Here is a 26402-nt window from a genome sequence, read left to right on the forward strand (position 1 = left end):
CTTTTATGTACACTGACTTTCCTATCCATCACCACAATACATTAGCAGACCCACAAGTATTAGCCTTGCAGTAAAGTTGGCAACAGTTAAAAACAAAAAGGATGAGACATGCTTCAGTAAAATGAATTCAGGTTTAAACAACATACTAAATTTTTAAGCTATTAATCTTCTCTTTTACAGCCCATTAGTATTAGCATGCGTCACTGAGTGTAATAATTAAAAAGAGGAGAGTTATCTTGCCAAAGTTTCACTGTTATGTTCAGTGAGCTATTTTTAAAACTGATTTGAAATGAAGCAAAAAGAAAAAATCTACTGCTGCAAAATGAAGCAAGATCTGTGCCTGCAGGATAGCTCAGTCCTGTTACACAATGTGATACGTTGTTTTAAATAACCTGATACTGTAGGTAAACACTTGCCTAATACTGCATTTCATACAACAAACACATTCATTATAGCTTTTGTGTGCCATGTAAAGATAAAGCAAAATCAAAATGGAATACAATCTTGTCATTTTACTTTACGGCAAAGGTATAACCTTTTAACATGAATCACTTAAAAGAAAACATATTCAGAATAAAAACAGGCTGAAAATATATATGATATAAATTTACATTGTTCAAATATGAATTAACAACACATTAGAATTCCAAGATATACATTGCTCTGCTTATGTAAACAGCCTACCCTATAAATCCTGTGGCAAATCCAACATGAAGCAATTACACAGACAAAGAGATTGCAAATGATCTAAAACTGTAAAACAAACCCTGTGTTAGAAATATTATTATAAATTATGAGGTCATACCTGATGACTTAGGGACTGTAACGTCTCACCGGTTCCAAGCTGCATGACCTTTCTATTTCCAGAGACCCCCCAAAATTGCATTTCCTGTCTTACAAAAGTACATCACAAACCTATCTATCTTTCAAAATCTTCAGGGCTAGTGAAGAAAGCATTAACAGCCATTCTGTCCATCAGTAAGTGCTGGAGTCATTACCCTCAAGATATCAGATCTTAAATATAGTTTCCTCCGTGCGATTACAGACATCCAGTAGTCAAGGAGGCTGACACAGCTATATCACTGATGCTGCTAATGCCATCTGAAAACAGTAAGCTTACTGCTTAAAGCAATCCTGCATCATCCAAACAGAACAAGCCACATCCTTCAACTCCTCACTTGCGTTTTTTATAAAACCTAGCACTGCCATTATAGATTTTCTTTCCGTCTGTGGTCAGCTAAAGGAGAAATTAGATATTATGCAACCAGCTTTGCATTAACAAAAGAAAAACAGCAGATGAAGTGACATATCGAGGTTATCAAATTTTGCTTGCATGACCACTCCTCAGCAAGCACTGTCACCATTCAGAAGAAGCATCACAATCTGATTCAAAGGAAAATCAACAGAAATAAATTATAAACAATTCACAGGCAGCAAGGTATTTTAATACCTCTGCAGTACTGAAACAGCTATTTTATGCAGCCTTATGAATCCTAGTCCCTATTAAATTAAAAACATTGCTTGCCTAAGTATTTTTAGTGTTTATTTTCAATAAATTGCATGATCACTGCATTGTTTCCATTACTCCCTGCTAGCAGCCAGAAAACAGCATGACTTGAAAATGTGCCAGTATTATGACAGCAAAAATGTGGTTTGATATCAAACAAAACAATCATGCATGGATTTTTTCCTGATATGAGAGACCTTTCAAGCTAACAAATGTACAGTATACTCAATAATGTTTAAATTATGAAGACTAAGAAAAAAAAACCTGAAATTTTTATTAAAACATATATATGATAAAACTGAAAATTATTATTATAAATCATTGCTTATATTTACTGTTGCTAGCATTATGGCAACAAACTTATGCAAACAAAACAATCACTTCACAGAACTAAGATGAAACAGTGCCACCAAACTGGTAAAAGTCATCATTTAGTAATTTCTCCAAATTCCAGAGCCACAGAAAAATTACTTGTGTTCCCATAGTGAAAAAGTAATGTTGAAATCCATATCTTTAAACACAGGAGCTTTCCCTCAACACATATTGAAATACCTTGCTACCAATCGAATTTTACTGATAGGTAAAACCTGGAGGAAAAAGCTCTTCCCTAATTTAACTTCAGCTTGCTCCAAATGTTATTCAAATGAATTTGGATACCCTTCTTTATTTCAAAATATACACAGAAGCTGAAAGCAGAAGGAAATTATTCTAAATTAATTCACCCAGATCCTATCCTGCTAGTTTAACATTATTATTATTACACAGTTGTAGTAACTGCCCCTTTGTGTAACTGAAGAGTTAATCAAATTTAGCTTATAGTCATTCACATTATGGCACTGGGAAAAGCAAACTGGTCTCATCCATATTTCCACATGGGAAATATGAAGGGAAATACCACATATTTCCCTTCAGAAGGAGACACTACCTGCTAATAGTTTTTAACTGAGTTCACTTTATACAGTGTGCAGCTGCCTCAACATAAGGATGATACATCTACAGGGAAAGGGAACTGTCAGCCACACACTGGCACAGGGTCTCCAGCAAATGTCCAGCAGCAGAGCTGGCCAGTGAAGTCTATGAGGCTTTTAAGTGCAACAGAGAACTAGATCAGGCCTGACTCGGTGCTGCTTTTTATATTCTCCAAGAGATTTAATCCCGGTGTCCAACAACCTGACAGTCTTTTTACTGCTGCTGACAGTGGCAGTCAGGGAGCCACTTTCAAACATTTTGAATGTTCTTGAAAGCTGCCGCTTTTGAACTCATTATTTCACTTTCAACCTCGAAACTATAACTGAATCTATGTGCATAAATATAAATACATATGCACAAGGAGGCAAAAGGCCCTTCAAAAATCAAAGAAGAGCAAAGCAGCAGTAAATAAAGGAGAAAATAGCACTCCCCACATCAGTATGGAATACAAGTATCTCCAAAGGTAATATTTTTATTTCCAAAGGTAATTTACGATAATAATAATACAGCAGGGCTAAATACTAAGTTACTTACTCCTATGCAAATATTCAGTTTTGCAATACATTCTCATCAGTAGCTACTTACAAGGGAAGTAAGGGAATACAACCTCACATCTCTAAGCTGCTGGCAACCGCTTCCAAGTCCCCCAAAGCCACCAAATTAGGATATGAAGGCCAGTAAGATGGTAAGAAGTGATATCAAAAATGCACGTTGCCAAGCCACCTTTCATAAGTACCATGTAGGCTCTCCCTGTGCAAATCTTATGCTACATGATGATCTCAAAGAGTGAAAAACACAGAGCTAGAAGCTATAACCACAGCTGTCAGAAACATCACTTAAGAGTTTCTGCTCACAAAGAGTACCTCATCTCTCCTCCAGCTGGACATTTGATGAATTCAAGAACTAGCAAAACACAAGGCAGAAGACTATTGTCCTCAGTTAGGTTAAGATCTCAGTACAAATTGTAAATGCACTCAGAAATACACAATTATTTCGTTGTGTATATTATCCCAGCTAGGAATACTTTCACTGAAGAGAGAGGGTATAAATACAGTACCATTTTTATAAAGCATAGATATTTATTCTGAGATGTTAAAGGAAAAATCTGGTAGCCCATTCCCTTTAGAGTATCAACAAGTATCACTTCATGCCTTACAAAAGCTTTACTCACTACAGTTTGCTTTTATTTAATTTTTCGTCACAGGAAAAAAAGGAAGAATGAAAAAAGATAAAGGCAAATTCAGAGTTCCTGTGAATTATGCAAGATGAAATAATGGTCACTTTGAATCTATCACAAATCAGCTTCATATCAAATAGAACTGACCCAAACAATGATGGAGTAAACACCTGAAGCTCTGTCACTCAGCTTTATAAATTAAAGTCATGTTTGCTAGTACTAATGACCAGGAAAGAGAACATTTGAGATTAGTGCAAGGTATTATGGACTGTAAAAGTAACATGAGATTATACAGTGCTGTACCAAAAGAGATGGAAGAATACTAATGCATGTTCCTCAGCAGCATTTTGGGAGATCAATTTTACCATATATTTGTTTATAAATGACCGGAGCATAAGTAGTATAAATTATACCCAAAAAATCAGTCTGTGTTTGTTTAAAAATTTCTGATATTGGAAAGCACTGCTAATATACGACGATCACTACCAGGAAGACACGGATTACCTCTAAGACCACAAAAATAAAACTGAGGTAAAATTTAAGAGTGCAAAATGCAAATAATGTGAACTCATAGATTATTAAGTTTCTTTTGAAAATTGAGAGGTCAGCAGTTGAAAATTACAGTGAATGAAACTGGGGACAAAGATGATCACAAAGTAATTATGAGCTACCAACCTGATGTCCCTATGGAAACGAAATGAAATTTTAAAATTATCAGGTAATATATTCCTAGTACATAGACATCAACATTAATGCAATAATAAACTCTATTAAAATCATATTGTTCTTGATTCTGATCATCTATTGTCTAAAAAAGAACTGAAACAGGAAGAGAAGAAATATTCTACAATGGTCAGGCAAATTTTGAGAAGAAACTGAAAACATTACCTTTCTTAAGCTTAATAAACAAAAGACTGAGGGAGATCTGTGTAGGTGTGTCAAGAAAGAAGTGCCAAGGAAAAAGAAAAAACACCCAAGTACAAATTTGGAACAAGCACAAATCCATACTAAGTTATCATTAATTTGTGGGGGATTAACTATCAGGGTTGAAGGCCTGCAAGAGCAGAAAATCAAAATCAAAACCCAGAAGTGTATCTTGCACTCCTCTGTTTTCACAAGATATGAAAACAGTGACAAAGGAAGAAAAACACAAAATCTGAGAGTACAGCAAATTGGTATCAAGAATAGGACCTAAGGAAAATCAGCAGATTGCCATGTGGCCCAACAATGATTGGAAATTAGTTTAGAAACCTGAATTTAAAAAAAAAAAAAAGTAAACAAAAGAAGCCTTGATAAAAGTTGTTTTTTTCTGTATTGAAGACACCCAGCTTTCATCTTGAGACATAAAAAGATATTGACAATATAAAAAACTCAGCAATTTCTCTCAACCAAAATAACTCAATAATTCTAAGTTTTAGCTGATTGCTCAGATCAACACAGATTAAAAAATGTCTTTGTACTTGAGTGGAGTAAGCTGAAAAGTAATTAATGGTAGCTCATTCTTTAATCCTGATGACTGGACTATATCTATTACCTTTCCTTAGTCAACACATGTATCTCTTATTTAATTCTCCATTATATTACAGGTTTTTTTGAGTTTTGGGTTTTGTTGTTGTTGTTGTTGTTAAAAAGTGTAAATAACCTTTAGGCTGAAAGGAAAGTCATTAGGAAACTGAAGTTTAAATTTATTAACTCGGTTAAAACTTGTTATATTTTATGGACCTACTGTGTTCTCTCAGACAAGATACTGTTCTCCTGGGATTATTTCAGCAGGCATTATGTAAGTCTAATCAGTTCATCTGTGGATAACCATGACTGTGGTTAAAAGAAACTCAAAACATTTATAAAACAAAACAGGAAGTAAGCAGAGGCAGACCTGAAAGACAGATGCATAGTCAACATTTACAAATTAACTATTTGGTTCCAATTCTGCCTAGCAGCTGCATCAAAAACTGCCTTTCCAAACACCCCATTGGTAGTGTTGCTATATCAGGCCAGAGCCTGAGATCTGATCTGATGATCCAGATCACTACACTAAATATTACTGACAAATTAGAATAAAATTATAATAAACAGTTTGAAGACAAGAATTCTCTGCAGTATTTTACCTTCAAAAACTATTTTGAAATGTCTGGTATCCCATTTCCCAGAATATAATATAAGAGAAGGTTGACATCTCCTTTCTCTCAGACTGCTGAGGAGCAATCCTCTACTTACAGTGTATATAACAGATGGTTGCTTACACTTGTTCTTGGAAAAATACAGAAAATAAAGAGTACAAAAGCTCCTCAAAGCTTGCAATCATGAATTTACTTTCTTAGCAAAATTATATTTACATAAATCATGGATTCCAGAAAAGTTTTTGTAAAATCACATTGAAATGGTAAATTTTAAATGTGCATCTATAAAGTGAAAGGGTTCTATTTAAAATAAAAATGCTTTCCTTTTCTGACTTAAAAGAAAGCAAAGCTTTCCACCTTTTTTAAGCATCTCAACAGTGCAGTAACTTGTGGGTGGCCTGGGAAAACCCTTCTACTTTTATTAACTGACTAAGGACATGGCTGACTAAGGGCTTAACTTTCAACCACTGGGGATGCTAGAATTGATTACAAGAAAACACTTTCCCTTCCTCAGAAAGGTGATGATGGAATTTGAACTCAATGTTGTATAGCACAACGGAAATTTATTTTCCTAATAACAAAGAAATAATTTAATCAAAAAGGCTGGAACCCATTAGGAAAGCAAATTCTAACAGCCTTTCCACAGAAGGAGCATCAGGACAGGTGATATTGCTCTGGGTGTCTCCCAAATATTACACAATACTGAAGCTGCAGCCTAGTTATATATTGCACAGTTCATACCTTCCTTTCTTTGATCCTTTTTCATCTCCCCCTTGTCCCTGAAGAGGAAGAAAAACCCCTTTTTCTTAAGAAAAATTTGTCAGCTCACTAATCCTAGCTTCTTATATGCCTCAGAATAGATCTGACTTTATTCTAAATATTTTGCATTAAAAAAGTTCTTTCAAAGAAGAGAAATGTTAAATTTTGACATATAATTACCATTATCCTCTCTGCTAGCAGAAAATGATGGCAAAACGCCAACTTGCTTGTCTGCTACAGATAAGACATTTCCAAGCTTCCATCCTTCCCTTCAGAGAAAACAGAAGGGGAAGACCAGCCAGGAGAAAGCCTACCCTGTCAGCTGATCCTCTAAGAAATAAAATTAATATTCTCCTAGCAGAAATCATTTTCCTCTGAGCCTGAGGTAAATGATATGCCTTACCATATGTTATGATGGTCCTTTCAAGAATGACAAATTTGATGAATTTTTCCTGGATGGTCTTTCTCTCATCCAATCTCTTCTCATCACCTCCAGCTTCTGCTGCAGGCAAACTCTCAAGAGGCATAAATCAGCATAGCATCACCAAATTATATAACTTCTATCCACTGGGGATTTAGCCCCTTCTATTTTAGCCTTAGCACAAAAAAGTGCCTGTGCATTTTTCAGTAATCTTTTTGATCTGTGTAGAGCTTTGGAGAATTACCCTGACACACTGCTGAGCTTCGACACCCATACACCCATTGTGAGCAGAGAACCCAGACATTTTTCTTAAAGGAAGAACTCTATAAAGGTTTTGTCCAATTACAACATATTCAGAACTAGCTCTAAATCAGAAAAAACTCTGATTCAGTTCAAACAGGGAAAAAAGGCACAAGACAGGTTCAGGCAAGTTTCCTCGCTGTATATAAAAATACTGGCGCACTTTGAATACAAACTCAGCTATGAACTCCTCATTAGTTCACCTGTATTTCTAGGCAATCAAACTGTCTCAATACCTTTGCAAAACCCCAGATACCAGATTATTTTTACATAATTTGTACATCATGGTCCTTTGAAAGTTTTACTTTTATCAATAAAATACAGATACAAATACAGATATTTTAAAAATCTATCTACCAACACACACTCATCTGCTAGAAAATATGCTGACTCTAAACAAGAATGAGAATAAACAAAGATCAATTTTAGACAATATTTGTCAGTCAAAGCTCATCCAAAAAGAAAACTGCTGGACACATCAGTTGCCCTAAAGTTTTCCAGGTTGTTTTAACTGTTTATTTCAGCCATGTAAAAAAAGAGAATTTGTAAGCTTAAAATATTAGAGCACAAACATAAAACTGCTCCTATGCAAAATACCCTTTAGAGTCTTAGAAGACAGTAACGTGGGATGAGAATTGCAAAGGCTGGGAGGCAAAGTCACTGCTTTGAAAAGAGGCAATGGATGAAAAGAGCTGTTACTAGAGTACAATTCAGGATTAGGTCAGTCTTGACAAAAACCATATGACAGGAAGAACACAAGACAGTAAGAATTGCTTTATAAATGCAATTTATCACACCAATATGTAATATATCAGACAGATTACTACCTAATTTTATCACCTCTACAGCTGCAAAAATAAATAATAATTACTGAGTAGCTTATTCCAAAATCAATTCCAAAACATGAGCTCTGAAACAAATATTTGCTTTCTTTCAAAGTTAACAAAACAGTGCATATGGAAAGCAAACAGGCTAAGATTAACTGCATCAGCTCTATTTTGCCATCTTTTTTCTGTGAGTGGACACAGAAAAGTTTTCCAAGCAGCACACACTTCACTATTAGCTAAACTTCTTATTTATGACTGTGCAAGGTCAGGCATCCATAGGCTAAACAAGCCCTGGGTTGGGGGCAGCCCTCCTCTGGTTTATGCAGGAAGAATAAAGGGAGAAGAAAGAAAAGCCCCCCCACTGCAGGAGCAGGCTGCAAAGCTGATATTGGGATGTTCTGGGTGAAACTATAAAATCAGAGATATAAACTAGACAATTTCATAGATATTTATGGATGAAAGTGGACGAAAAGGTATTATTTCCTAGGATGATCCAAAATGCTTTGAAAATTTAGTTTCCTGCATATTTTTTTAAATATTTAAAACAGAATTTTGCACTCAATAATGCAAGGACATAGACAAAAATGTTAAGATCTCAAGAAAGAAATAGCCAATGATTCCTTCAAAGACAGAAAACTGGGACAAAATGGTCATTGGAACATACAGAGTCTCCCACAGGAGCTTCAAAAGTCAGACACCACCTGCTTTTCTATTTAAACTGCCTTTTAGCTACCTACTTCGGTAGAAGACACTGGTGAAAGAGTAAAGGTGTAAAGGATAATAAAAGATAAAAGAACACTGACATGAAGAAAATTTAATACTTAGACAAATTCCAGTCATGGGTACTTTCCTGGTTTTGAAGTTGTTGGTGTTGACGGTTTTATACATGCTTGTCCTATAATGATAAGCAAAGTTAAAACAAAACAAAAACATTCACTCTTGTGAATACTACTTTTATTAAACACTGTTTCCCTCTTTAAGTAAAGCAAACATTGCAAACACCAGAGTGAAATTACAATATGTGGAGTGCAGTAGCCCCATTGTAAAGACTCTTTACCCTTAAACAAAAATATTAACTCTTGTGTTGTGTAACTGTTAAGTTGGGGGGTTGGGGTTTTTTCCGCACTAAAGTGCAGAGATCTTTATTTCTGTGATTCTTCATAGGCATTTGATCTTAGGTGAACTTACATAAGCCACACATATAGATCTGAGGAAAGTGTATCATTTGTCATCCTAAACTATTGCCTGAACTTGGATTGCCTAAGAGACTTTTTTGTGCATTACACACAAAATAGAACTTTTGCCTGACAGTCTAAAACCCAAATGATCAGAACTATCATGGTTAAATATACCCAGGCTAACAAACCTCTCTATTTGTACTAAAAGTCAGCAGCAGCCCATTTCACCTTTTTCCTCTCCTTCCAACAGTGAGAAAAACAGTGCTGGGAACACCTCTCCAGAGAGTAACCATGGCAGACACCAGATTCCCGAATTAGACAATTTCTTCCCTGCTCTCATCTCCCTCCAGTGACCATCAGCAGAACCACCACATATCCTCCATCAACACAGGCCTTTTTCAGGCCTTCCTGCTCTCTTAAAGACTTACTGTTTTTGAAGTTGGTGAGAAAAAAAACAAGATGGGTCTGGAAGCAAATCCAAGGCTAGGTAAGAAAAAAGAAAAGATGTCAATCTGACTCTGCAAGCAAGCAGTCATTACATTCCCTCATAATCTCCTCTGCTCAAAACCCTTTTATGAAATTCATCTTAGCTATTTCCACACAAATTTCAGAGAAAAGGGTAAGTATAAAGCAAGGGCATTCTCATTACAAAACAGTTGTCTAGCAGTCTCATGATACTCCTCAAAGGGTATATGGCTTCAGCCTGTGCTACCTCCAATGTTTTGAAAGACATCACCATACATTCTTGAACTAAAACCTGATTACTGGGTTCTCAGATCAGACTCAGGAACTAAATGAAGGTCTATGGAAACAATGCAGTTGTATTGATAAAAAGAAATTACATCAATCTCTCAGAGAAATTCATTAATAACTGAATGCTCTTACTATTCAGAAAAATGTTTCCAAATTTGATACAAAAATGTTATGCTACTTTCTGTTTATTAGAAGAAAATATTATGATTTAATACCATAACATTCCCAAAAGTACATGGTTAAAAACTGAATTTGAACTATGTCACCAGTATAATAGTCTTATATGAGACAAGGTGTTACCTTTGCTATCTGGCCATTTCAAAACTCAGATAAATTGCTGTAAATCTCCTGCACAAAGTAATCTTTTATTATCAATGCCCTAAAAAAAAAATCTACTTAATGTCACACTTCATGTCTTCTTTAGCTGTACCATGTCATACACTGAAGTCTCAAATATCAGGTAACGTAAAACCTCGTATAAATATGAGATCACATCCTTCCAACTCAGCATATTCTGTTAAAACCACCAACCCAATAACTCTTAAAGTTGTTTTGGTACTTGGATTGGCTTAAGTGAAAAGTCTTTGGGGTAAAAATAATATATGCCATTTACTATGGAAAAACTTTTAGCAAACTAATGCAAATTGTAACTGCTGGCTGTTTGCAATTTTGTAATGAGAGAACGCCATGAAGACATTAGTCACAGTAGCACTGAATATTGTAATTATCAAGCTTGATATTTGACTTCTAACAGATGATCTCCAAGTTTTGGATTCACTTCTAGTTTTATTATGTAAAAACAAAAGGTAATGAAACGTTAAAGAACACATTCATTAATGTGAAGAATTTTCAGATAAATTACTAAAAATTAGGGTTTTCAGAAGTGAAGCAGAAGGAAAAAACATGAAGATTCGAGCTAGTTTTAAATAACTGAAATTCTAACTTCATTAAGTCCATGTAAGAAATAATTTTATAATATTTTTATTAGTTCCCATAAAATCTGTTTTTCAGTAAGTTCGACTGCCTTTCAAAATGTATTACACTACAAATTTCACTTCAGATACAATCCAAGAACACCTGTGTTATTTCACTAGTCTGATTATTCTCAAATTTGTACACAATACTTCTTTTTTATAGTACTACCATTATACATAATGATTCTTCATTGAGTCACCAGCTCAATTTTTGTCTTTAAGGATGAGCTCTACATTTTAACATGTTGTGTTGTGTGCAGACTCAAAGGAGAATAGTATGCAAAGGGAGAAACATGCAAAGTATCATTCAAATGTGGCACCAGACACACTGCTAGTAAAATTTTTGAGTATTTCAGCTATCTACAGTATTTTCCAATTGTTGGACAGAGACAATGCAAATCTCAAATGCAGCCTTCTGCCCATCCTAAAAAAAAAAAACTTACTTTGAAAACAAAGATTCAGCAGTCAGCACCCATTTGGTAGCAAGGTGACCAGACTTTTATCTATTATTTCATAAAAACTTTTTATTTATAAATAATCTTCCCCTGTTAAAGTTGTTATTCATACAACTCATACAAAAGCCAGTTTACCATAAATCATTTTAAATATCACAGCTGTAATATGAATCTCTATATATAACTCATTCAAGAAATTAATTAGCAACAAAAGATTATGAAATTCACTTGATAGTAAGAGAAGTATTTAAAATAAATGCAATAGAAATAATTTATACTAATGTAAAAGATAGTACTGAGTATTATAAGCCAAGAAAAGCAGTTCAGACCACATCATAAAAAGAAAATTCTCATAAATTTTTCATTTCTTTTAAATTACTTTCTTACCTCACCTAGCCTCCAGCACTCAATAGACCATAGGCTTATAGACAGTGTATTCTAACTTCAGAAACCACTTGCTCACTTGCCAAGGAAGAGAGAAAGGTGAGTAGGGAAACCAAATCAGAGTTTGAATTTAAGGTAGTATTGTATCTGGGCCTGTTGCCTCTTTTTCACCTTGAAAACCAAAAAAAATGCCTCCTACTATCAGGTAAAATAGAATTACTCCAACTCAAAGAAATGAATTCTCTATCCAAATAGATGCTCCATATACTCACTTTATTACTTCTCTCAAGAACACAATGCTGAAAACCACACTGTAAATAAAAATCTGAATCTCTAATTCCCAGCACCTTCATAATCCATTTCAAGAAAAATGCATTGCTCTCCCTCCCTCATGCTCTCAAGCCCCTCTATCAACATGACATTCCTAAGTCTAAGCCTGTTTTCCAGGTCATCAGCATGACCCTGTGCAAAGCCTGACAGCCAGTGAGGTTTATAGCTAGATGGCAATATACCCACACAGGAACTTATACTTTCTATCATTTTTGTTCTAGTGAGGTAAGCAAATACTTCGGATCTTCTAAAAGGAAGATCTAAAATTTTGGCAATTTCAACCTTATCTTCACGTGTCTTAACGATACAGGATAGTTTGGAGCACTGGGCACTCCCAGACGGTGCACATGGCAATGCCAAAGGCTGACCACCAGCCCCTCAGATGTTCAAGAAGCTAAAAATTCTCAGATGATACCAAAGCACAGCAGGCCCCACCGGTCACAGAAAACACTTGGACTCAGCTAAACTCTTCAGAGTTTCAAAATTTTTCTGGTACACAATTTAATTCCTCATAACCCAAGACATACTGAAGTTAGGGCAGCTATCACAAGTACTAAAATGGCAGGTTATTTGTAAATTAAGTTTTCAAGCAGCTTAAAAAATTAGTATTTAACAGTTATCTTACATTTTAATAGCTCAAGGGCAAGGTTTTTCTTAAGAGATACATGTACTGCACTTTATACTAATTATCATCATCAACATTAGCAGTAGTAGTAATATTAAGCCCTTCTGATTCAAACCGGTGCTACCAGCAAAGCAATGAAAGGAGGTGAAAGGTACAAAAAGCACAAGTCAGAGCCAAGAATTTCTTTTGTTTTGTGGTTTTACAGAACCCTGGACAGGCTCAGGGACACCTGGTATCAGCAAAGTCCTGATTTCTGTTCAGGTTCATCCTTTTTTTTTTATCGCCAGGCAGAGCCCTCATAGGGGGGCTCCTCCTGCTCCTTTCCCAGCAGATTGCTCCTGACCCCTCCTATTCAGCACCATCCCTCTACCCAGTCTGTCAAGCTAGTCCATATACTAAAATAATAAATACAGACTGCATTAATTATTCATACAGTCCAATTTGACATGTTAGATTGAATGTCACAGTTATCCTGAAGGTAGAAAATGTTGTTTTACATAACATTCATTAAATGTAGTGAACTAATTAAAGTATGTTAATTGGGTAATAGACAAAAAGAACTTAGTATTTAGAAGAGACTGGTCACTGTTAATACAGTGTGCATTGTATTGCGTTAATACTTTGGCTGTAATTTTATGCTTAACGAGCAAAAGAAAAAGCTGATTATTCAGAAAGCAGAAAAAAAAATCACATGTGTTACGTGTTGGAAAAATAGCCTCAGGTGACAGAGGAAATACATACCATAGGAACCCGCACTCTAACAAAGAAAGTATCATTTCAAAACCCTTAAACAACATGCTGTCACTGGAAATTTTATATATTCAGATTCTAGGAAGCAATATTTAATTGTTGATGTCAATAAAATGGCAAAAAATCTGATTTTATTTGCACAAGTTATCTGTTCTCCCTATACTATGTAAACATTTTTCCTGGGTTTTTTTATATTTCCATTTACTTTACGGCAATTCAGATTAAGGTTTCCATATCAAATAATTTAATTAGGAAAAAAATAAAAGTAAGAATTTATTAATTAAACTCCTACTCACACCAGGCAAATGTTGGTGGGAAATACATGTGCATATGTCTGGCACTGGAAATAAAGCCCATGTACTGCTCTACATGCAATTAAAACATACTCCAGCCTTATGTTAAAACAGTTTTTTTCTCATTCCATATCTTATCTCCTCACTTTCCACCTGATTTGAAAAGGCTCAACCAAAACTAGGAAGCATTTTGATGTATGCTATTAGAAAGAAAAAAAAAATCCAGTTAGCACTCTCAGTAAAACAAAGGACTTTACTGTCTTCAGAAGACAACTGGAATAATGACAGTAACAAAGAGAACAGATGACAATCACAAACTATTCAGGATAAAAGCAAAATACTTAATTTCTTTCTTAAGCTCAGCGGCATACACTTTGGATATCATTACTCAGTCATTAAAAAGTGAATCCTAGTATAAAAGACTAAGCAAGACAGATTAAGAAAAGGAACCTTGTAGTCACAGTGAAATTTGGAAAGAATTTGGATAAATTCAAAGCAAGTCTTAAACTTAAACAAAAAACACATCACACACAAACTTACAAACAAAAGCAAACCCTCCAGAAAGATTAGCAGCCACCTGGCCTAGAAGCTGCTCTGTTTGGGTTTTTTATTAATATTAAAGTTTAATTGAGGGTTAAAACTCTGCTGTGAGACACCTCAGTCTCCAAAGAGCCAAGGAACTCAATGGCTCACCAGCACCTAACGCCAGTCAAGGCGTGAGCTCAGGTGCTGCTCTCACCTCACATCTGTCTGCTCAACTTTCCCTGTTGTTCTCTGAAAAACACACCCAACACCACCTCAAACACAGAGATGGCCACTGCTTTGTTTTCTAGCAATAGTGTAACACCATACACCCTTGTTTGTTCCACTATACCATGGTAGATATAGGTCTGCTCTTCCTCTCCACCTGAAAGAATTCAGGTACTTTCTTCCCACACCTCTCGAAAATGGCCCTGTTGGGAAGGCAGGCAAGAGCTGCTTCACAGTTACGACACTCTTCAGGGACAACAGAAACAGGGATTTATTCTTTTAAAAAAGCAAAAGGAGTTGAACCTGTGTCTCATGTCCAGCATAATTACATCAACCACTGAACCACTGACACACTGGGCACCATTTCCCCAGAGAGGAAGTCAGGGAGCTGTGGTAGCAGGTCAACACCCAGGCATCTTGTTGAGGCACCTAACCCAGACCCTCATACTGAGCACCAAGTTCAGGAGTCTCCACTTGAAAATGAGAGCAAATGAAAATAAGGCCAAACCCTTCATAAATGCCCATGAAACTCAGAAGCTTTAGTCCTGTTAAATGTCAGACACCTGGGTGATTTCAGGTGAGCTGGTGCAAACGGCACAGCATGGCATCAGCTGCCAGCTCAGAAGCAGCACGTGTGTCCTGGACAGATGTAGCCAGCAGAGGCACAGTGCCATGCTCTTGTGGCAAAGCTGCTTCCATTTCTGGATTTATTTTATCCAAACGTGGTCAAAAATATATGAACTAAATTTGCAAATTTTGCCACAGTGCAGAAATTTTTTCCACATCAAGATGGTAGCCGTGCTTCAGGACAGGCCTTAAGGGAACTGCTGGAACCAGCTCAAACTCACAGTGAGCCACAAGATTCACAAACATCATTATCCCTAATGCTCACCGCTTAACTCTAAGCTCATTAACAACAACTCCTGAGCACTCAGTTGCAAGGTCTTTCACCTCTACCTATTTACGACCCCTGTGAGAAAATTTGGTCTCAAGTAAAGTTCCTTCAGAAACAAACAATGCTATTGCCCAGCACTAACAAATACCTACTTAGAGGGGATAATACACTAAGTATGCAGGGCAGACCATATTAACACAAGTTACACCCATATTCACAAGAACCACAACCGTTGTGTAAAGCTGCTTACCCTAAAAATTAACAGAGGTGTCTAAAGAAACAGCTTTTTTTTATATATATAGTTTGTCTTCCAGAAGAATTCACAGCATTGGAACCACAGAGCTTTTGTCAGGAGAAAGTTGTAACATTTCCTGCAACATATGAATGGCATCAAATGCAATTAACTGCTCTAGCAAGAGTTCATGCATCTCTACTAGCTGAGTATTTCCCTTGGCACATGCACCGTTTCCAGTCCTTTTTCTCTGTGCTGCACATAGTTACCTGCAAAGGATTTATTATAAGTGTGTCCAATTATGCATATAATTATTTCTAAACAAGTGTGTTGATTTAATGAAGCCCTGTAAATTTACAAAAAGTACAGTTTGAACTAATTCCATGGGATGTACTTCCCTGGTGCATTTTCCATGACATATAAACTAAAACACAGTTTGACTGCTCAGCAGTGCAAAATAACTGCAAAAGATTTTTAGTTTAATTTGCAAAATCACCTTAAACAACAAGAACCCAGGAAATCCAGGAAGTCTCTCATCATCACGTCCCATAGCATTCTTTCTGGAATAAGTTAAATAGATGAAAGAAGAATGCTGGTCCTGCTTTTGAGAGACATAACGTCACCCTTGCTAGGGTGTTAGGAGCTCAGGCACTTAGACAATAAGCATCACAATGTCTTAAAAAATTAAAAATGAAGCAAATAATCTTTCAGGGAAAGGACAAATCATTCCCACTTTCATTTCTGTTCATGTTTTACCAATACCTGTGCTTTGACAGCTGTTTTCTAACTGTTCTAAGAGCATTTTGCAAAACTGAATCATTTAGGTTGTACGCCAGGGTTTAATTTCTTAAAATGCATCTCTTGAGTGTGACTTGAAGAGCCTAACTAGGTAAAGAGAGGTGTATTCAAATGCTCCCAAAAGCTTTATGAAATCCATACAATAAGGTGGTCAACAAATTTGTTCATTTAAAAAAGAAGAGATGAAGAACATAAAGTTTAAATGGTTTAAGAAGACAAGGTGCCATTTAAACTGAGGGTTGAAGAGAATGATTTAAGATGCTTTAGGCACACATAACTCAGAAGAACGTGAATAAGTTTTCCACTGTAAAATTCAAGTTCAATTTCAGCAAGATCTTTCAAACAACAGGATTATTAAAGCCTGTAGAACTCAACAATTTAAATGAAATTAAAACCCCAACTTTACAGACACCCAGAAGTGCTAGACTGAAAAAAATACAAAGTAAGAGCTGACTCTTTCCCAGTACAATTGCTAGAAACAATAAAGACATTCTTTGCACTGTCACGACGTAAATATCCTTACTAATCTTCTCTGTTTCTCAGATAATGGCTCACAGCTGAATTAGCTTTTAATTGTAAAGGGTAAGAACATTTCTGGCCGTAAGGAATCAGGTACAGAGACTTAATCAAATAATCAAGCAGACAGTTCTTTGTTCGTTCCTTAGCAGGAGATTAGCACATAAGGAGAGAAAAATCTTCTTGATGGGTAACATAACTTAGAAAACCAACCTAATCTTGTCAGCAAGACAAGAAAATGAAAATTTTAAAGAATTGCTGCAAGGATTTACATAAGGCTTTACAACTTCAGGAAGAAAATTAAATTTGGAAGTATTTTTGAAAGGACATAACATTTAAAAACAAAGAGATAAAGTTACATATTCAAGAGATTTTCAGATGGCAATAAAACCCAACGTGCATCAAAATTACTTAGGTAACATTAGAAGAACCTCCATCTTCAGTTTTAATCATCTAAATTTTATACTTGGGTGCTGGAAAATATGCCCAAAGCTGTTACTAGTTTATCAGAACTATTACTGATGTGATTCTTCATCCAAAAAATTATTACAACTGTGATATTTATAACACAGAGACTAAATATAAGTAAGCCTCCAAGCAAAAATACATTATTCAGATGATAAATGACTTTCACTACATTTTTTGTCATTTATTCTAATAACAGTTGCCCTATTTTCAGAAACTTTATATCATTCACTCTTAACAAGTCTTTTCCAGAGGGAGAAAAAGACTATTAAATCCATTTTTCAATCATAACTAGTTGGAGAAAATTCTATCTCTTTAAGTGAACATAATCATGTTCAGTATGTGAAGATTTTTTCCTTGAAAGTCTTGGTATTTCTGCTAGGAAAATGACCATATTTTCCTATGTAAATGATAATGTTTCATTCCTATTTTGAAACAACAATCAATAAACTGGTATCAAATTATGAACAAGAAAAAAAACTGCTAAAAAGATAAACTTATGAACACACTAATCAAGGGAAAAGTGTATACTGATAACTTGGAAATTCTGCCCCTTCCTTCCATTTCAAAATTTGACTAGAGTCAAAGTATTAAATCTCCTCCATCTAGGTAGGTCACTGTAATTTAATGCAATTGGTGATGCATGGGTGCGACACCCCTTTTTTGCCAGCCATCTCTCATTATCCTCATTGAGGCCATCCTGAGCATCCCCAGCCCACAATCAAGTTCTTCAAAATATTTACAGTCCACTCTGACTGAAGACTGTGACCCTTATCAAATCAAGTACATGTAGAACAAAGATGGAATGGTTGTCTCTGAACAGTGTGAAGGCTTCACTATGCTCTCCTAATGCAGGGTACAAAGTATTTGAGAAAGGAGTGTAAAAATAATTGTGGCTAGAGAGAAATCTAGACCTAGAATGAAGCCTACAGTGGATCAGCCAAATCATGCACTATTATGAAATTCTGCAGAGTGCTCTTGTTTAACTAGACTCTCTACTCAAAAAGTATAGTTATAACACCACATCCCCTCATGTAATAAAAACCTGACAACAAGAAAATGCCAAAGAAATACTAAAAAACTTTGAAACAAAAAGGAAAAAACCCACATGTAACAAACCTTACAGATATATATATACATAGATATATATATATATAAAAAGCACTCAGTTATGTTGTATGGAACTGGATGAAGTTCCATGAATTAAAAAGAAACTAATAAGTAAATTAACAAGAAAAGAATCTCAACCTTCATGTAATCTATTCATGTAATCTGGAGGTTGTAGCCAGGTGGGGGTTGGTCTCTTCTCTCAGGCAACTATCAGTAAGACAAGAGGGCATTGTCTCAAGCTCTGCCAGGGAAGATTTAGATTAGATATTAGGAAGACATTCTTCACAGAGAGGGTAATCAGACATTGGAATGGGCTGCCCAGGGAGGTGGTGGATTCTCCGTTCCTGCATGTTTTAAGAAGAGACGGGATGTGGCACTTAGTGCCACAGTCTAGTAACTGTGGTGGTAGTGGATCAAGGGTTGGACTTGATGATCTCAGAGATCCTTTCCAACCCATCTGATTCTATGATTCTATTATGCAACAGCATGAAACCTCTGCAATGCAACAGTAATCCCCATCTTCTGCATGGTACTTGATAGGTCCACTAGGAGGTCCAGCTGCAATTCACTGGGGTGAGTCAGTCATTCACCTTGGAATTGGGAGACTCTTTAAGGGAATACTGAGATATATATTAAAAAAAAAGTCCCTTTGCTTTTTTCCTGTTTTTTTTTAATAATTCTCCAAAATAACACATTTTGGAAACTAGTACAAATTATAGCAGCAATTCAGATATTATATTTCAGCATATGACCTGAAAATTCCATACACTCCGTAAAGAATCAGAATTATGAAATACAGATGCTAATTACCTAGAATTTAAAGTGTATCATATTAGTCTATTCATACTATAGTGATCCAGAAGATGTTCTCAAGCCATAAATGGACTATTGAGAGTGCAATCCTATTTTAGTCTATATTCATCTTTAAGATACAAAGAAGTAAATGAGGGAGCTTTTTTTTTCTCCTCCAAAAGAAAACCAGTATCAGAAAGTATCCCATTAGAGGGATCACAAAGAAAATAGAGTTTGAGAACAGACTCATCATTGCTGAAGGGGATGAAAGCTAAAAGGTACCTAGAGAAATAAACAACTTTAAGCATTTGACTAACGAAATGTACAGCAGACTTTGCCCCCGGCATCTCGCCTGCGTAGTTCTCTCTCTCCAGGTTCTGCCCTTTTGTACCACGCCCTAAGCAAAGCAGATCAATTTTTTTAAAAAAATGATACAAATATTATTTAAATGAGCTTGTAGGTCATTTTAATTAAACAGTCTACTTTAATCTTGGTTTATAGTTAGATTTTTTTCAAAAAAGATATCTACTGTCTTTTGTTAGTATAACGCTGCAAGTATACTGAAGTGGAAAACAAGATATATTACATCTGGTGACTGTACATTCACTAATATACAGATCAGTGTCAATTTTGCATTATTTTGTTAAAACTTACAGCATTTAATTGCAAGTTGGGGATATTTAGTTGTTTTGGTTTTGTGGGTTGTTTAATAAGATAAGTTGTCCAAGAGTCTAGTTCAGTGAAAATACTACACCAAACCTAGTTAGACATCTTGTTTGAAATCTCAGTAGGAACTTCCATGTATTTCTCTTGTTTAAATTTCTTTGAAATTTTGTACATATCCTTTAAATTTCAAGAGTTAGATCCCACCTTCTCCAGTATATTCCACATACTATGTGGAAGAAAGGTTTTTGTACTTTTTCAACTCCCATCTGGGTTCTCAACTTTGAATGAATCCTGAATTGACCCATTCATCTGCTCTATCACACTTACACATCTGCAAGTAATGCAGACTTCGTTTAGCTGGCTGAAAGTGCAGACAGCTGAAGCAGCACAAAACCCAATGATTAGGATCCTGAGTCTCTAAGTTAATTTCAGGTTGCTGCCACTGTAGCTCTCAGCTGTCAGGATTAGAAAACCAGCATTATAATCTACTCCTCATGGTGGGACACCATGGACAAAGAGAGAACCAAAGAAATGGAGAAAAACAGAAAACAAAAGGAAAAGGATGATGATGAAAACAAGATGGTAATATATGTTTGTGTAGACTGTAAAACTGCTACAAAAATACCCTGAGAGAGAAATCCCATTTTTAGCTTTTAATATTAATCTCAAGCAACTCCATTAGTTTCAATCAAGTTACAAAGCGTTGCACCTTCCTAAAAAAAATACTGAAGAATGAAAACTAGAGGGGACCTTCAAAACAAACAAATTTTCAAATGCCTGTAAATGCTACAATGTTGGTTTCACATCTCAACAGCCACGAGCTGTTGCCATGCAGGCAATGTGGTCTCTTCACTTGCCAAAGCAAAGCACACAATGAAGATGCAAGGAAAGTGCACAGGGCAGCAGCACAGACAAACTAGACACCATCTAGGGCCCATCAGCTGAATTACACACAGCTGGCCACAGCTAAACCCCTGTCATAGTCTGTCATTAATACAATTAAAGTGAAAGCTCTTGGCATCCACCTTCAATGAGTCTTCCTGGCTCAGTGTCAGGCTTGTGCCCTCCTTTGAAGATCAGAATTGAATCTGTAAAAGAATATACAATTATATGACCATTGTAAAAGGCAAGTATTTGGCATGTCCTGCCATAGCTTTAGCCTATAAATTGCAGTGGACTCACAACAATCATCAAACCTTCTTGAAAGCAATCTAGATTTAAAAAAAATTAGATCTGTGATGACAACCAGAGCTATTACTTTAACAAAACTCCCAAAGTTCAGCAAAGGGAGGTGCTTTGAGGAAGGACAACAGCTCACAAGCTGGTGAAGACATCTACATATAGATGTTTCGTTTGCTTATATGAAAATGAGAATGTATAAGCAGAGCAGAACAGTGTTCCTTTTCCTTTGTTACTGAATTCAGCAAGAACATAGTCTGACAGACCTCTCCCAGGCCACTCTTGCCCACTGCTAAAACAGCAAACATTTGACAGGTGCTGCATCTTCCTAGGTTTGGGACCTCTTAATCAGGAACCTCCTTCTCCTGAAATATCCAATCCAAGAAAAAATGTAACTGATCAGAAGGAAAGTGAACTCTTTGGCACAAGATCATTTCAGATCACTTGCTATTCTTCATTATCTCATCTACAGGTGAACAAGTCCTTGATTAGACCAAAGAGACTTATTTTCTTTCCAGAGAGACATCTATGGTTAACCCATCCCTGCAAAGTTAACAACGACAAATCCTACTTCATGGACCCTAGGAAGGAAAACAAAGGCAGAACTGCAGAAATCTGTGAAATCCAATGTCTCAAGTAGCCCCATTATTTGGTTCTGATAGAGCAAGACAAAAAGGGAAGTAGCGAATGGTTTTTCCTCTGGTATTTAGTCCCACTTTCTGGTGATCAGCAGTTTAAAGTTCTCCTAAGCTGCTGATTCCATCTGTTGAATTAGGATCATTGTACTTAATTACCTAATTCCTTTTTAACCTATTTACACTTATGGCCTCCACAATAGCCCACATCACTGTAATTTTTGCACTTGAACTCTACACTTTGTGGGAGAAGTAATTCAGTAATTAATAATTTTATTGCAATTCACTATTTCTGCTATAAATGAAATAGTTGGAATTTATAATGTATTAATTTTTTCTTTATTTTTCACAGTATCACATCCTCTGTCTCCTGAATTGCCTCATTTCCAGAACAACTCCTAATCTACATAGCTTCGATTTGAACAGAATCTATTTCCCCACTAGTCAGTAAATCCTGAATGATGTCACATTAAGATATGATCCAAACTTTACAGTTCTGAAATTGAAAGCTCAGGGAAAGCCCAGTCTCAGGTTGCCAGCCCTCAGGTCTGCATCAATGACATTATCTGAGACTATGCCAGATGGTGACCGTCACTACTCCATGAAAGCTGTGGACAGGTCAGAAACATTCAGTATTCTCCATTTATTTTTTTCTTGAAGAAATAAAAAAATAATGTGCTGTAGGCACACAGAATATAGGCATTTTCTTAGTGTTGAAGCTACAAGATTGCAAGATCATAGCAGAAACATAAAAATTAACAATAATGATTTGATACTACATATTCTTTATAATTTCTTGCTCTTGTCATTATACTCACAATTCATATCAATTTCTTGGACTGCTCACGTTCATAACACATACGCAATTTAGCACTCCCAAATGACAGAAACTTTCCTATCGCTGTTTTCATATCACTACCAATCAAGATATCTAAAATGAAACACTTGAAAATTGAGACTTTGTAAAGGAATCACACTGCTGACTATGGATTGAGACATTTTCCCATTCCAAATAAAGGCAAAAGACATCCTTTTTTTCTTTTCTTTTTTTTTTTTCTTCTTAACACTGCAACCATTTCTAACACTTGTTGGAAGCTGCTTTAAGGCTTAGAATATTGTAATAAATCTCAATATGATTATAGTGTCTTGAAGAAGTTTGGTCAGTGGGAAATGCTGAGCACCTGTCAACTCAAAACAAAGCCTGGGTTTAGATAATTCCATGATTCCATGTGAGGAGCTGGAACAGGTTGCCCAGAAAGCTGTGGATGCCCCAATTCCTGGCAGGGCCAGGTTGGATGGGGCTTTGAGCAACCTGGTCTAGTGGCAGGTGTCCCAGCACAAGGGAGGGGGATTGGAACAAGATGATCTTTAAGATCCCTTCCAACCCAAACCATTTTACGATTCTATGAAATGGAGTACAACCAGTACTAAAACACAGTACTAATAACAAATTTTTAGGAAAACTTACTTAGTCATGTAATTCTTGAAAGCTGAACCCATTAAACTGAATTGCATATTTGCCACCAGGAAGAAATTTTAAAAACTATTGCCATTAGAATTAAATGTATTTTCACATTTGCATATGCAGACACAGAAAACACACCCTTTCTAAATACACAAGAAAGGCCTACTGGAGAAATATTAAATACTAGCAGGAAAATAAACAATTTATTATGCACTGTAAAAAAAAAAGCAACCTCAAAAAAAAAAAAACCAAACAAAAAAAACAAACCACATAAGTAAGTCATAACAACTCTGAATTGACATTATTTTCCTATATAAAATATACTAGAAACAGAACTAAACCCACTCTTAGGAATGAGTTATTCAAACCTGTACTAAAACTGTAAAGCAATACCATATTACACCTTGCACAGACCATTTATCAATTCATTTGTTTTTGCTCAAGACAATCTTCCCAGACTTATTTTAATTACTATTTTACTTTTTAATAAACATTCATAACGGAAGTACTGTATAAACAGTTATTTCTGCAATCACTGTGAAATGAAAAATTTGATACTCAAAGATGAAAGTATAGTAGATAGTAGAATAAAAGTCTCTGGGTTACAATATTTGAACAAGATAAATCATAATCATCTAGAATTTTTAAATTTCATATCCATAAAAAAGCACTTCCCCTAATCCATAAAATTTTCTATTTGTTTTGTCATGAAAATTAGAAGTTCTCTTATTCTAAAAAAAAAAAAAAAGTACAAACTGAGAAGTATTTTTAATTCTGTCCATTCACAATTTATAACTATCAATATCTGCACTCTTACAGCATTTCATGTGATTAGTCAAAAGGGTTATTCTGCAATAGCTCAGTAATTTTCATGACCAGTCACGAGAGTAACTTAGAGAAAATAAGTAGATTTCTGCATTCTCAGAAATCTATTGTTTGCAATCATGCTAATAAACAGGCTTATTACTCATATGTGTACTGTCCTAGCTCCTGAATAAGTCAGTCATGGACCAAGATCACTGTGTGACAGACCCTGCATCCACCCAGAATGAAATCAGAATGAGTCCTCATCCCAAAACGTTCACACATTTTTTTTTCCTAAAGAAATACCTAGAAAATAAAAATACAACCCCCTAAACTTGATGGCTCATTTACAGCATCTTAACCATGCTTTAATATTCTTTATTCTTACTGTGTTTATTCCTACATGATGCCAAGCATGAAGCACATTAGCTCAGTTTTATCAAGGGTAAACCTACTTTGCATTTATGCAAGGTCAGTGCACGCAACTAAGGTATTTGAAGAGAAGGCTCTGATTCTGTCTGCCTTGACTACCCTGTAGCAGTTTTCTTGTACAGCCATCCTTTGTATGTAATCCAAGGGAGAACACACAGACACAAATAAACATGAAATAATTCATGACTTCTGATGAGAGTCATAGTTAGCAATTTTAGTAGCATAAGAGTCACAAAGAACTGGTTTTGCAGAGATTTCGTATTTCTAACACTGTCATTGAAACACTACTCATGATTTTTATAGGATGAGCTGGTCTAAATATCAGACCACTTTTAGAAAGTGTTCAATACTTTAGGATCAAAAAAATTTGTTTCAGAGCAAGAACACTGCTTGCCCAGCAGACTTTCTCAGATTCTATATTGGGTGCTTCATCAAAACCTACATTCTTTACGTTGAACTGCCTAAGACATGGAAGTGACATGAATGTGCACAAGACTGGATTATGTAAGTCTGAGTCACTTACAGAAGAACAAACAAAAAATTTTAGTCAAGTTTTACACATTTGTACTTTTACATGTTATTACCAAAACTTTCATTAGCTGTCTTCAATATTTCCATATTTTTATTCGATATACTCTTTGGTGAAGTTCCATTTGCTCCCTCTAGCTTAACTTTTTTCATAGACATACATACATTAACAAGTTTTTTATTTATGGAGAAATTTGGGGGAAGAAAGCATGGTAAGGTAGCTTTGAGATTTGGGGTTGTTTGGCTGTAATGTGTGAGCTATAATCCTGTTACTATGTATAATCTCATCGTATCTGCTAATGGGAATACAGTTCCTGGGGCAATACCCTCATCGTGGGTACAGTGGTACAGCGGGGATGCCCAGTTCTCCAAAACAATTCTTTTCCTCCACAATCCTGTTTCCTTCAGCAGCACGCCAATGCATGCTCAGTCTTCAGTGACTTGATATTTTTCAAGGCAAAAAGGCTTCTGCTAATTCTATTACTTTTGCCCAAATTTGGCCAATGTAGAAACACTAGACAGAAAAGTGGGGGGAATAAATCGTGAATCACAAATATTGGTCTTCTCAAATTGATTTTCAAATCACAAATTTGTCTTCTCCACTCTAGAGGTAACTGAAGTTCCATTTCCCTGGGCAATACTGCCTAATGTTTAGAAACCTCTCTCCTACCCATAGTTATGGCTGGGCAAATAGGAAAAAGTGTTCAAGCATTTGCTGGCCAAAGTAAATCAATTCAAATACAGCAGACACAGAGCCCTGAACTTTTAGGCAAGACAAAGTGAAATGAACACAATCAAACTACAAAAAGTAAAGATCCCTGAAAAACATCTCTAAAACTGAATGTGGCATTTTCTTTAAAATCTTTGATGTTTTCCTCTTTTGTCTTTTTTTAGAGAAGCATCTGAATGATTCCAAATTAGGTGAACATGCAGCTACAATAAAACCTCCTTTTTATGAAATTGGTGAAGATAAGCACAAAGGCTTCTGCACTGCTTAATGGTATTTTTGAAAGCATGTTCCCCTTCTCTCAAAAAAAGACATAAAATTCACCTTTTATTAGAATTTTCACATGAGAAGATTCTCGGATGAGTATGAAACACAGCTTTATGAGTGCTTTTACAGCTCATTGCCACATTTAATTTCAAAAGCTATTATAAGGCTGCTGTAAAAACAGGTGGACACAGTTAAATATTTCACTATAATACAATCATTAAGAGAAAAAACATAATAAAGTGGAAGCTTTCTAAAAGATAATTATATAGTCAGTCAAGTCTTATGTTTGAGCATTTCTATCTTCTCTTTAAATAAAGGG

The 26402-nt window shown here is 35.7% G+C and overlaps 1 protein-coding gene across 13 annotated transcripts in view; it reads right to left on the bottom strand.

The window, feature by feature from the left end:
* SLC4A10 (solute carrier family 4 member 10) overlaps positions 1-26402 on the bottom strand; it is a 152784-nt gene that overhangs the window by 117377 nt on the left and 9005 nt on the right. For 6 of the 13 annotated variants that reach the window (XR_007632056.1, XM_050339922.1, XM_050339929.1 and 3 more), the window contains exon 1: positions 806-1184. The exons of 2 other annotated variants lie outside the window; for them this stretch is intronic. Coding sequence is in view for 8 of the 11 variants with exons in the window: in XM_050339922.1 (XP_050195879.1) it covers positions 806-886 (81 nt within the window). In the remaining 3 variants the exon portion in view is untranslated. Of the gene's footprint in view, positions 1-805; positions 1186-26402 lie in introns of those variants that run through there. 5 more of the 13 variants (XR_007632055.1, XM_050339921.1, XM_050339924.1 and 2 more) reach the window with 3 other exon arrangements.

This window comes from Myiozetetes cayanensis, unplaced genomic scaffold (genome assembly GCF_022539395.1).
Source record: "Myiozetetes cayanensis isolate MyiCay16 unplaced genomic scaffold, myiCay2020 scf9, whole genome shotgun sequence".
NCBI classification, from domain to species: domain Eukaryota; kingdom Metazoa; phylum Chordata; class Aves; order Passeriformes; family Tyrannidae; genus Myiozetetes; species Myiozetetes cayanensis.